Source organism: Notamacropus eugenii, chromosome 6 (assembly GCF_028372415.1).
Source record: "Notamacropus eugenii isolate mMacEug1 chromosome 6, mMacEug1.pri_v2, whole genome shotgun sequence".
In the NCBI taxonomy this organism is placed as follows: Eukaryota; Metazoa; Chordata; class Mammalia; order Diprotodontia; family Macropodidae; genus Notamacropus; species Notamacropus eugenii.
In genome coordinates, this window is record NC_092877.1 from 206593921 (window position 1) to 206607154 (window position 13234).

General features: G+C 38.1%; 1 protein-coding gene across 3 annotated transcripts in view; it reads left to right on the forward strand.

The window, feature by feature from the left end:
* Nucleotides 1-3965, forward strand: part of RASA3 (RAS p21 protein activator 3) — a 283743-nt gene extending 279778 nt beyond the window's left edge. For all 3 annotated transcript variants that reach the window (XM_072621862.1, XM_072621863.1, XM_072621864.1), the window contains exon 24: nt 1645-3965. In XM_072621862.1, the coding sequence (XP_072477963.1) occupies nt 1645-1720 (76 nt within the window). In that variant the 3' untranslated portion in view covers nt 1721-3965. The remainder of the gene's footprint in view (nt 1-1644) is intronic.
* The last annotated feature ends 9269 nt before the right edge of the window (nt 3966-13234 follow it).

The following is a 13234-nucleotide window of genomic DNA, read 5'->3' on the forward strand; positions in this document are numbered from 1 at the left end:
TCCCTAAAATAATAAAAATCTCTTCCCACCCCCACACATCCTAAACATTAGGGCTTGAAGTTTATTTGATATCATTTTTGTTAGTTTTGATCTTTGCCCTTTTGAATTTTGAGTCAGCTCTGGATTCTGTGACATGGGTATTCACTATTCACGGAGGATGCTTGTTATAGGAAGTTCTATGGTCCCTGTGCTTTTTGAGAACAGAATCACTAAAAGTGGAGGCCACTAAGGGGCCATTAGTGTGAAGGGGATGCTCAGATCATAGGGACGATGCATCTTCCTTCCACAAACAGCGGTATATTCACTCCTCACACAGGACCAGCATCAGGAGTAAACAAGGCATTTTGTATTATAATCATGGGATGATCAGTGTAGATCCCTCAGTTTATAGATGAAGAGCGGAGGTCCTATACAAAGAAGCTAAATGATTTATTTGTTCATAGTAAGGGGGAAGTGGTAGGATTCTCTGTATTCTAGACTTCCACCTAATGTAGAGATCTTCCCTCTGTAATATCCCTGACCAGAGGTTTTCCAGCCTTTGCTTGTGATTAGAGGTTGGAGGGGATAGGCTGGCCATTTAAAAAATATCTCTAATTATTATTTTCTAAAAATCTTTATTTTGAACCAAACCTCATACCTTCTTTTACCTATTGATAGGAATTTTGGTCTGTGGGGCTATATAGACTATGTCTAATTCCTCCTTTACCTGACAATCCTTTTAAATATTTGAAGACAATGAATCCTAACCACAAAGTAGTAATAAAAAAAACTCCTGTAGTTTTGGGGATTCAACTTCCTTGTGAAAGTGTCTCTACTTTGGACTGATTCCTTCCTCCAGCATAGAACCCTCTCCCAAAACCCTTTTCAGATATCGCTTGACATTAGCGACTAATCTCACTCTTTTAGAATGTGTCTAAGTTGTCTAAATGGACTGAGATACCACACCAACACCAAGTCTTTTCTTCCTCAGGTTAAATACATTTTCCCTCATAGGACAGGCCACCTTTTTTGCCAACCTGGCCAACTTCCTCCAGGCAAAGTTTTACATTTGGAACTGTCCTGGGGAACAGAAGTGGATATAACTTGTCTTTTTTTTTTTTTAAGGCAGTCATGGTCACACAGTTAGTAAGTATCTGAGACCAGATTTGAAAGGAGGTCCTCTTGACTGTATCCACTGGGCCAGCTAGCTGCCCCTTGGAAGTGAATTTAGCGCTTTAGATCTGGTGTTTAGTCCTTCTCTCCCCAATTTGGTATACTCTGCTTAAGAGTATATTCATTAAAACAAAAGAACAAAAACCTCATTGAGATTGAGCTTGTGGTCAGCTAAAATCTCTAAAATCAGCTGAAGTTCTTTTCACACAAATTACTATTATTCCATGTTACCCCATCTTGTATTTGATTTTTTGACCCCAGTCAGTATAAATATCAGCTTGTTGCAGTACAAAGAGATATATTAAGCTCATAATCAAACTCCCTCATTTACAGATGAGGAAACCTAGAGATCTGTGTTCACTGGTATTAATACTTAACGCAAATATCCACTTTATCCTCAGAAAGCATTATTGAGCCTCCCAGAGTACAGGGTGTTTCCCAAGCGACATACAAGAAAGGCTCATTTTTTTTATCTCCCTGTGTTCAATGCAGAGAACACCCCATTGGAGATAAGAGTTTCCAGAGTTACATTCGACAGCAATCTGAGATTTCTGCGCATTCCATTTAGAATTGGATGACCCAGGATGGAGCAGGAGGATTGGATGAGGGAAGCTGAGATCTTTGAAAAGGAAAACAAACAAGAAAACAGGCAAACAACAACAAAACGGAAAGCAAGGAAGAAAAGGAATCCACGTCAGAAAACGTGTACATAACAAGCCACGCTTATGGAACTTTGAGACTTAGAGGGTTCTTTCCTCTCTCCAAGAACTGTTATCACAGTTGCTATGCACTTTATTCATCTGGTATTTGCCAGGTGACGGAACTCTTCTTGCCTCTCTGGCATGTTTGTTGTCATCATTTGAATTTGCCTCAGTCCCTTGGGAATCTAGAGATCAGTTCAATGATCAAGATCGCGTGGACATCATCTTGAAAGCACTCCAGCAGTCCACGCCATTGGGAAGCCAAGCCTACTGTTGTGGACTTGACTAATAGGCAGCAGTATTTTTAGAATTTTTTTTTGTTTGTTTCACGTGCCGTTTTGCTGTTCCCCGTTACTGTACAGTACTCCACCCACCTGTGTAGTCCCTTAGGAAATGCTTTGTAACTCTGCTTTTGGCACATTCAGTGAAGTTAAGAAGATCTTTTCTTTTTTTAAAGTAGCCTGTCATTGTGTAGTGTGTAGGGGACAGGCTGGAGAAAAGGGTCCCTTGTGGATTTTGTTTTGGTTTTTTTTTTAAACTAGATAATCAGTTTTGTGGCTGTAACATACAAACTTTCATAGAAATCCAGATCCAAATGGTACTCTTGGTATTTTTGAGATACAGAGTTTTTTCTGCGGATACCTACCAGGGCCTGCAGCCTTTTGCCCAAGACAGTTCAGGGCCAGCTTCAAAAATTCCAGCAAGTGTCCTGGAGATGGAAAGTTACCTGGAACTCCGATATCCTCCAAAAGTCTTTTACTGTGTCTGCCACAACAGTGATAGAAATCACTGTGGGACTGATTGCTTTTAAAAGGGTCACTTTGCATGAGGTGTGAAGCATCAGCTGGTGGCTTTTGGTTTAAAGGGCACTGCCTTACTTCAGACCAGGACAGTGTGTGTAGACCAGTGCCTGCCAACTGGGATTGGCACCAAGTTCCAGACTTAGAGCTACAGAGCTATTTTTTTCCCCTACTGAATGATATTTAAAACCAGATTCCATACTGTTGGCACCACTTTGGGGACTTGGGAGGAATTTTAAAAAAGATATATACATTTTCAAGCAGTTTTTATTAATGTTTTTAAAGACAGTTTTTTAAATGAATTATTTGATAAAAAATATGTAACTCAGTGTTACAGCATTGGAGCCTATGATCATTCAATGGCCAGTGGAGAGGTGCAGTGTGGCAGGGTTTTTTTTGTTTTTGTTTTTAAATAACAGATCTATGATTTCCTCCTGGAGAGGAATTTCCTCTACCAACGTAGATCAACACATTCTTTCCAAATTAAAGCCTTAGAGAGCTGCCTGAGGTATGCAATTAGGATTAAGTGACCTTAGAATCAGGGTCACACAGCCAACCCACATCAGAGATAGGACTTGAACCCAGGTCTTCCTCAGTCTAAGGCCAGCTCTCTAGCCACTGTGAGAGTGGCAGTAAAGAGGGATAAAATAAACTGTGTATCTCACTAATACCAATAAATGTTGTTGGAAGGGAAGAAGTCAGATGATTGAAAAATACTTGATTGTTAGACTGCCAAAACTTTGTTCTGCCAACTCCTAAGAAAGGTGTTTTGCCCTTGTCACCCCGAATCCTCTTCAGAGCCTTGGCCATGGTTTTTTGGGCAGCTACAGATGCTTTGGGAGAAGGGGTTGATGGAACAAGTCGGACCAGAATAAAAAAAAAAAAACATGCAAGTAAAAACCTCTTCATCTTGCTATCAAGCTTGTTTGCTAGAGCATTTAAAAGCCAGTTTGCAATGGGTTTGCAATGGGTTTGCAATGTGCTTATGTGACTGGCTGGTTTTTGCAAAGCTCTGTTTTAATAGTGAAGTTTACGTCATAATTTCTCTCTGTTCTTGTTTGGAAATATTATAGTTCAGACTCTTAACCTAGGTGGGGAAAAATGGTTATGTTCTTTGTCATCACAGAAATAGTGGAGGGTGGGTAGTAAAATGTTGCAGAAAATCAAATTTGGGGCACACAGCAATTAGGCAGCCAACTAAACTGCAATTTTTAACATGGGTTTATAACTTAATATTCTGTTTATAAAATACTAATGATCTGCGATGTATTTTACTTGCCAATTAAAGCAAATGGTTTATTCTTTCTGAAAACAGGCTTTGGTTTTTCATTAGTGTTGCACTGATGACTTTCTATACAACACATCAAGTGGTTGTGAGGAACTTAAAGCCTGAGAGAAGTAACTGTTATTAGATGTCATCTGAGCAATGGAAAATGGACTTGGAAATTGATCTCAGGTGGAATCTCACTGAATGATCGTTAAATTCAAGGTATATTCCCTGTTGGTGGTATGGGGTAGAAGAACTTAGAATAGGTATTGAGAATCAGCAGAATTACACATGTCACCAGATGTTAGTCATCTTGAAAGATGGGGAAGAAAGCAGGAGGCCACAAGAAGTAAGGTTGATGTGCACTTCAAATGAAGGATGGAATGGTGAGATATGGACATGACTGGCATAGTAGGATACCACCACCCATTTCATTAATGTCAGCACAGTGACTGGGGACAATGGTTGGTTCTAGGGAAAGAGAATGGACCCAGCACCAGAAGAGTTAAAGCAATGGCGAGATTGTTACAGAAGAGAGTATATGAGTGGACTGGTCAATGGGAAGTAGATTGAAATTTGTAGACAAAATGGAGACAGGGGTGTATATGATGGGGCTAATAGATAACCAATAATGGAAGTGAACAGGATGTTTGCACTGGTTTCTTTCATTCTTCGTACATTAAAGGTCTTCTTCCCCATAATCAATATTTTTTTAATAACCATTGCTGTTTGAAGTTAGGCTCTTCACAAGAGAAAGACAAATTGGGAAACTTATTAAGATATATCAGAGAATGGCATGAGTTTTTCTGGAAGTTTCAAAGTGTGGGAAGGATAGATCCTTGGTTAGGGATAGAATTCTCCTAAAAAGAGCCAGTAGATATTTATTTGCCTTTGATTTTCCAAATCAGATCAAGAGTTCTTTAAATTTAAGGAGAGGGAGAGAGTAGACACATCTACCTGCTAAGTCATATGTCACAGAGAATAATATTGACAGCAAAGCAAGAAAATTATTAAGAGAAAGAACCAGTAATTCACAGGAGACCATATCCAAGGAAAAAACCAACAATAAAATCTGAGATCCCAGACATATGAATAAATGTAAAAAGTATGAATGATGAACATGGTGAACTGAAGACCTTAGCACAAGGCAGTACAGTTATCCCTGCCATAACACAGGGGTTAAGTTCATGGCACCCCCACAATCTGGAAAAGCCACATAACATTTTTAGGTCCTCCCTTCATACCAGAGAAGAAGTCTGAATTTTTTTTTAATGGGGTGTTTATAGTACCTTATTGTAAAATTTGGGTTGATATTACGATGCATATATTTTGTGCATTTCTAAACTTTTTCTGAGTCATCTCCTGGTCTTCATTTATTGTCTGTGGCTTCTGCAAAACTCCCCCCAAAATCCCATTTAATTTCTTATTCCAACCCATGATATAACAAAACTGCAATGGGGAAAGTCAAGATTTGGAAGGGATAACTATAAATTCAGCTTTATAGGCTTAATGTCTAGCAATCCAAATGTCTAGTTATCAGCTCAGTAGCTGATGCTCAGACTAGAGTTTTCACTAATACTCCTGGGCTCTATACTCTCACCTTGATGTGTAGATATTTCAGTAACAATTCACAACTTCTGACTCATGGTTCCATCCCTTATATTCCAATTCCTTCCCTCTTTAGCATTGCCCCAAAGAACTCATTCAATCCTTATTCAAGCTAAAATATATTTTATTTCATTTACATATAAATATATGCTTTATTTATGTTTATATATTTCCAATGGCAACAAGCTCCGAAGGGGATGAACACACCTACTCCTAGTAAGACTGAATTTTCAACACTTCCCCCAGTCTCTTTGACTTGCATGGAATAGTGAACCACATTCACCCCAAGGCATTTGTAGAAGAGTGCTATCAAACAATTTATTATTGCTAACAGAAATGATTCCCATGTTTGACCACTGATTAACCTGTCTATGTAACAGGAAGTTCCTATGTCCTCTGTAGCTGGTTTAATCAGCTTCATTTAGGCAAGAAATGACAGGTTTACCTGATCATAATCAGTTTAGCAAACTTTATCTAAACCAACATGGAATGTTAGCAAACTTTCCTAATCCTAAATACTCTTATGATTAAGGAAGGAGGGTCATAATTTAGGCAACCTGCTAATTGATTATCCCTGGTGTTTCCCGGCCACTTGGTCCCTGTGAATATGCCCAGTACTAACAATTCAACACAAGGGCAAAGACCAAAGCTCTTTCCTCTCAACCACAGTACTCATCCTACCATATCCACCCATGCTTAGGTCTATGGGACTGAAGGGCTGGGGATGAGTTGGAAATGATTGTTGATATCACCCTTGCATAATTGTGAGAAATTGCCGGACTTGTGTTCCTCTGAGCCCTTGTGCTCCTTCTCAGTACCTCAAATCATGATCTCACAGGAATCTCATTTTCAAAGTCACATTGGGAAGGGGGAATCATCTCACCTTGCTCCATCTCCCTCATTTTGCTGCTTTCAACAGAAACTGAACTTAACTCCTAGTAGTGGTGTCAAATGAATGTTTACTTGGTTCTGTGTCCCAAGGAACTGTTAGACCCTTTGATTGGCTAGCCTGGATTCACTTCCATCTGAATCATCTACCTTCATGTGTTTGGGACTGAGGCCACATCATAGGGATACCAGTCAAAATGAAAAAACAAACATATGCACCCCAAAAATGAATGTTCAAAAGAGCAAGAAATATGCTACATCTGTCTTTATAGCAGTCTCCTCAGACCCTGCAACTCTAACTCTTCCTGACTCACAAATGTCTAAGGCTTAGTTTTTCCACTTAACCTTTGTGCCTTTCTTTGGTGCCTGAAGATACAGAAAATTATAAAGGGAAAACACATGGGATCCTGCCACCTTGATGGCTACACCTTATTTAAAAGAAAAATATTAGCTATAAGGGACATCAGAGTAAGAAATGTTTCTTGGTCTGTGTCCATTCTTGGTGTCTATCTACAGTACAAGGTGTCCCAGAAATCTTAGTATAATGTTAAGCCTTAATAGCTTAACTATGGACTGATATACCTAGTCCATAGTGAAGCCAACTTAACTATGGCTCATGGATCAGCCTATATAGGTGGTCCATTCTGCTACATACCCATAGAATCTTGATAATATCCACTCTTCATCCACTTGTTTTTTTTTCTTGTGTGCTTAGTTGGCTCAGTCTCTTTTGAATGAATAAAAATTTCATTTAGAAGGTTCTACAATGTTCATGATGGTGACAATGTCATCATTAATCAAGGATAGCTGGAAGACTTGACCAGTCTATAGAGAGTTCCTTTCCATTTGATCTCTGCACAGGTTAGTTTCTAGGACAATAGTAAATATCTTTGTTTGGTGAGTATGTCTTCCTATTGTAAGCTTCTCTTAATATTAATATTTATATGTGCATCTGACAAGGTTATCGCTATAGTTACATCTTTCAAGGAATCAAATATAGTTTTGACATATGCATGAGTGACAACTTGCTGGAAGAGAACTTCTAGGGTAATCTTTTCCCTCTGACAGGCAAAATGCTTCTTTATATTCTACAAACAATAAATTTGGTGAGATTTTTTATTTCTTACACTTTTCACTCAGCTGAGTCGCTGTAAAGATGAAGTCTGCTATAGAAATAGCCTTTGTGAAAGCCTATCTATTCTATTCTCATACTTTATCAAGGATGTTCTCGAGTTTGTAGATTATTTTGATAGGGATTTTGTAAAGATACAAAAGTAGGCATGGGGATGATAATTATTGATATTTTAAGTACTTTTAAAATAATAATAATCATTTATTTTCAAGCATTATATATTCTCTAATTTTTTCAACTATCTTAATAATCTCTCAGCACCCTCAAAATTATGTGACCTCCAGGACACTATTGTGTATGTGGTCTAATCTATTTTTCCTTTTCCTGTCTTTGACTTCTTTAGTACTATTTCTGCTTCCTCAAATGTTAACACATTAAGAATGAGGATATTGAAGTCCAAATATGGGTGGTTCTACTGTTATTGGTAGAGAAATGGATTTGTTATAGAAATCTTTTCTTCTCCATTGTTAATTTGCTTGTTGTTTTCTTTATAGTTTTATACTTAAATTCTCTAAGGATCACTTGGTTCAATTTTGTCTCTCACTCATATTTATTTTTATTTCTTTTTTTCTTCCACTATTTCTCACCATTTTATGAGGTAATTACTGTCTACAATCGATAGTCCTATTTTTAAAATAAGTTTATACTCAAAACCAGAGTTGTATTTGTATTCCATATCTCTTTGCTGGACAAGATCAATTGTTTATTGGCTAAGGTAGTTTCTAGGTCTCTTTTATATCCTTATTATAGAGATTTATTTGGGTAAATTTCATTAAAAATGGCACTAGTCTTTGCTGATTTCTTTTATCCACTTTCTGGGTGTGGGACAGAGAGGTCAGTAGCTTTTTTAGCTAGATCAAATTGTGGTTGTCTCAACTGTAAATCATATCTTCTTCCCACATTTAGTCCTTATTCCAGGAATAAGAAATTATTTTGATATTAAATAAGTTGGTGGTCAGAATGTACATAGAATGCTGATTTGGAAATGGCTCTCATATTGGTAAATAGTAGTTTCTTGTCTATTGAAATTGTTTTTAGCTAAGATGGCAGAAATGAAAGGTCACAAAGAAGGCTAGCTCTTTCACATGTAATGCAACAAAAATCCAGAAATAGTACTATACCAGATAATGATCAAGAAATATAAAGAGAAAGTAGGATAAGTGATTTTATCCAACCCAGGACTTAAGAAAGCCAGGGAAGGGGGTAGAGCCAAGATGGCAGAGTAAAAGGAGGGACTTCCCTCCCCTAAAGCCCTCCAAATACCTGTAAAAATGACTCTAAACAAATTCTAAATACAATAATAGTTCTACTGTCCCCAGCCCAAGACAACCTGGAAAATTGACAGGAAGGGTCTTTCACACTGGAGAAGGATCAGAGCGCAGTCCAGCGTGGGCTGCACTGCATAGACAGGCCATACATAGTAGGCTTCAGTGGACTAAATCATTGGGTCTTGTGGCAGTTTCCAGAATTCTCAACCCGCAAATGCCAAAAAGGTCAGTGTTTCTCTGTGGGACCAGGGTGAAAGAGGAATACACCATCTGGCCAGGTCCAACCCTAGCCCCAGGGCAGTGGCAGCCAGTGACTGTGGCACAAGCAGCAGCAGCAGCACAGGCTGCTTCTGGAGCTCTGGGCCCACAGAGAGTGGGAGATCCTGCAGCTGGCACAAAATCCCTGGCACCGGGACAGTATACCCACCTCCACCCCAACCCCCACTGGAAGCAGAGTCCTACTTTGACAAAGAGTTAGAAAGTCAAGTATTTGGCAAGAAGATGAGTAGACATCATAAAAGAACTCAGACTATAGAATCTTTGGTGACAAAGAAGATCAAAACATACATCCAAAAGAAGACAACAAAGTCATATCTCCTAGATCAAAAGCCTCCAAGAAAAACAGGAATTGGTCTCAGGCCATGGAAGAGCTCAAAAAGAATTTTGAAAATCAAGTAAGAGAAGTAGAGGAAAAATTGGGAAGAGAAATGAGAGTGATGCAAGAAAATCATGAAAATCAAGTCAACAGCCTGCTAAGGAAGACCCAAAAAAATACTGAAGAAGATAACACCTTAAAAAACAGACTAACCCAAATGGCAAAAGAATGGACTTGGAGAAGAATGCTTCAAAAAGCAAAACTGACCAAATGGAAAAGGAGGTCCAAAAGCTCACTGAAGAAAATAATTCCTTCAAAATTAGAATGGAGCAAATGGAAGCTACTGATTTTATAAGAAATCAAAAAATTAGAAAACAGAACCAAAAGAATGAAGAAATAGAAGACAATGTGGAATATCTCATTGAAAAAAACCACTGACCTGGAAAGTAGATCTAGGAGGAGAATTTAAAAATTGTTGGACTACCTGAAAGCCGTGATCAAAAAAAGAGCCTAGACATCATCTTTCAAGAAATTATCAAGGAAAACTGCCCTGATATTCTAGAACCAGAGGGTAAAATTGAAATTGAAGGAATCCACTGACAGCCTCTGGAAAGAGATCCTAAAAACAAAACTTATAGGAATATTGTAGCCAAATTCCAGAGTTCCCAGGTTGAGAAAATATTACAAGCAGTCAGAAAGAAACAATTTGAGTATTGTGGAAACACAATCAGGATAACACAAAATCTAGCAGCTTCTACATTAAGGGATTGAAGGACTTGGAATATGATATTCTGGAGGTCAGAGGAATTAGAATTAAAACCAAGAATCACCTACTCAGCAAAACTAAATATAATCCTTCAGAAGAGAAAAATGGATTTTCAATGAAATAGAGGATGTTCAAGCTTTCTTGATGAAAAGAGTAGAACTGACTACAAAATTTGACTTTCAAATACAAGAATCAAGAAGAATGAAAAAGTAAACAGGAAAGAGAAATCATAAGAGACTTATTAAAGTTGAACTATTTACATTTCTACATGGAAAGAATGATATTTGTAACTCATGAGACCTTTCTCACTATTAGGGTAGTTGGAGTAGATAGATAGATAGACAGATAGACAGATAGAAAGAGGGCACAGGGTGAGTTGAATATGAAGGGATGATATCTAAAAATAAAATTGAAGGGTGAGAGAAGAATATATTGGGAGAAGGAGAAAGGGAAAGATAGAATGGGGTAAATTATCTCACATAGAAGAGGCAAGAAAAAAGTTTCACAATGGAGGGGAGGAGGGGGGAGGTGAGAAGAAATGAGAGATCCTTATTCTTACCAGATTTGGCTTAAGGAGGGAATAACAATCACACTCAGTTGGGTATCTTGCCCTACAGGAAAGTAGTGGGGAAGGGGTTAAGGGGGGGGATGATAGAAGGGAGGGAAGATTAGGGGAGAGGGTAGTCAGAAGCAAACATTTGAAAAGGGACAGGGTCAAAGGAGAAAATAAAATAATTGGGGGAGGGATAGAATGGAGGAAAATATAGTCTTTCAGCATAACTATTATGGAAGTGTATATGTATACATGTAAATATGTATACATGTATAATCAATATTGAATTGTTTGCCTTCTCAATGAGGGTAGAAGGGAAGGGAAGAAGGGAGAGAATTTGTTTTAAAAACAAATGTTAAAAAATTATTTTTACATGCAATTGGGAAATAAGATATACAGGCAATGGGGTATAGAAATCTATGGGGAGGTGAGAAGGAATGAGTGATCTTTACTCTCACTGGATTTGGCTTAAGGAGGGAATACTGTGTACACCCAGTGGGGTATCTTACCCTACAGGAAAGTAAGGGGGAAGGGGAGAAGGGTAGGGAGGTGATAGAAGGGAGGGCAGATTGGGGGAAGGGGTAGGCAAAAGCAAACACTTTTGAAAAGGGACAGGGTCAAAGTTGAAAATAGAATTAGTGGGGGGTGGGTTAGGACAGAGGGAGCTAGTTTTTCACAACATGACTATTATGGAAGTGTTTTGCACAAGGTCACATGTATAACCTATATTGAATTGCTTGCCTTCTCAATGAGGGTGGGAGGAAAGGGAAGAAGGGAGAGAATTTGTTTTAAAAACAAATGTTTAAAAATTGTTTTTACATGCATCTGGGAAATACGATGTACAGGCAATGGGATATGGAAATCTATCTTGTCCTTTAAGAAAGTAAAGGAAAGGGGGATAAGAGGGGGTATGATAAAAGGAAGGGCAGACTGGGGGAAGAGATAATCAGAATACATATCATTTTGGGAAGGTGGGGAGAGATGGGGAGAAAATTTGGAACTCAAAACCTTGTGGAAATGAAGGTTGAAAACTAAAAATAAATAAATAAATTTATGCAAAAAAAGAAAGCAAGCCTGGGAAGCCAGTGTAGGCAGAGATAAATAAACCACAAGCCTGCTAGTGTTCAACTAGAGACATCCTAAAGACACTTGAAGGCTATAGTTCTCTAGCAGGTAGGCGGGGGTAGGGTTGGTAGTGCTCAGGAAGCCTGGAATGAGTGGACAGGGAAGCTCTAGAGGTCTTGAAAACCTACAATGCTCTAACTGTTGTGGTCCAAGGGACCTCTTAATCCATAGCACTTTGACCATAGATATGGAGTCAAGAGCCAATGGTGCTTTCATCTGTATACTCTGTGTAGTCCCAGTGTCCACAGTAATCTGACATAAGATGCTCCAAAGGGTTCTGAAGGCTGTAGTACTTTGAACTCAGATAGTTGATCTAGGGTACCTTAAAACTTGCCAACACTCCAAGCCCAGGTACAATAGGGGAAGTAGAAGTTAGTAACAAGAGTCCATGAATTTGAAGTCAGGATCAAGTAGAACCTGACCACCAAGAGTATGGCAGGGGAAGAATTCTGACTGTAAGTACAAAGTCCCAAATCAAGAACTAAAGGGTAAGGTATGAGTAAACAGAAAAAGATACTGAACACTAGAAGGAAATATTTCCAGTCAAGAAATGCTTAAGAAGTAACTCTACAACAACTACAAATTGAGCCTCAGAGAGAAAAAATGGCTTGGGCACAAGTATTACGAAAGTACCTGAAAGAAATGAAGCAAGAGATAAAACATGAAATTACAAGTGAAATAAGAACTCTGAAGGAAAAATAAATACAATAAAAAATATCATAAAATAGAAGGTAGAAAAAAATTACAGACTTTGAAGTTTAGAATGAAACAAAAAGAACTCAATTACTCAAAATGTAAAGAAATATTAGGAAAAACCCAGAAAATTAAAAAATAGGGAAAAATAGGGTTATCTCTTCCCAACTACTTTTGAAAATAGATTTGGGAGAGATAATTTAAATATATGACCAAACAAAACCAAATCCTGGATACCATATTTCAGAAATTATAAATGAAAACTGCCCAGATCTACTAGAACCAGAGAACAAGTTATAATAGAAACTACTGTTCACCTCCTGAGAAAAACTCCACAATGAAAACTATCAGTAATGTCATAGACAAAATCCTCACCTTCCCCATAAAAAAAGAGAAATACCATAAGTAACCAAAAAGAGTTTAGGCAGCTAGAAACTACAGGCAGGACCACACAATACGTGGGAGCTATGAAGAAGAGAAAATCTTATAACAATATTCTGAAAGGCAAAAGATAAGGACTTCTAAGTCTTTCACTGTAACTAAGAATAATTCACCCTGAAAGACTAATGTTCTGGGGAGAAAAATGCACTTTTAAGGAACAAAGAATTTTTACGCATTCCTAATGAAAAGACAGATACTTCAAAATTCAAATGCAGAGTCAAGAGAGAAAATTAGAAAGGTATCTT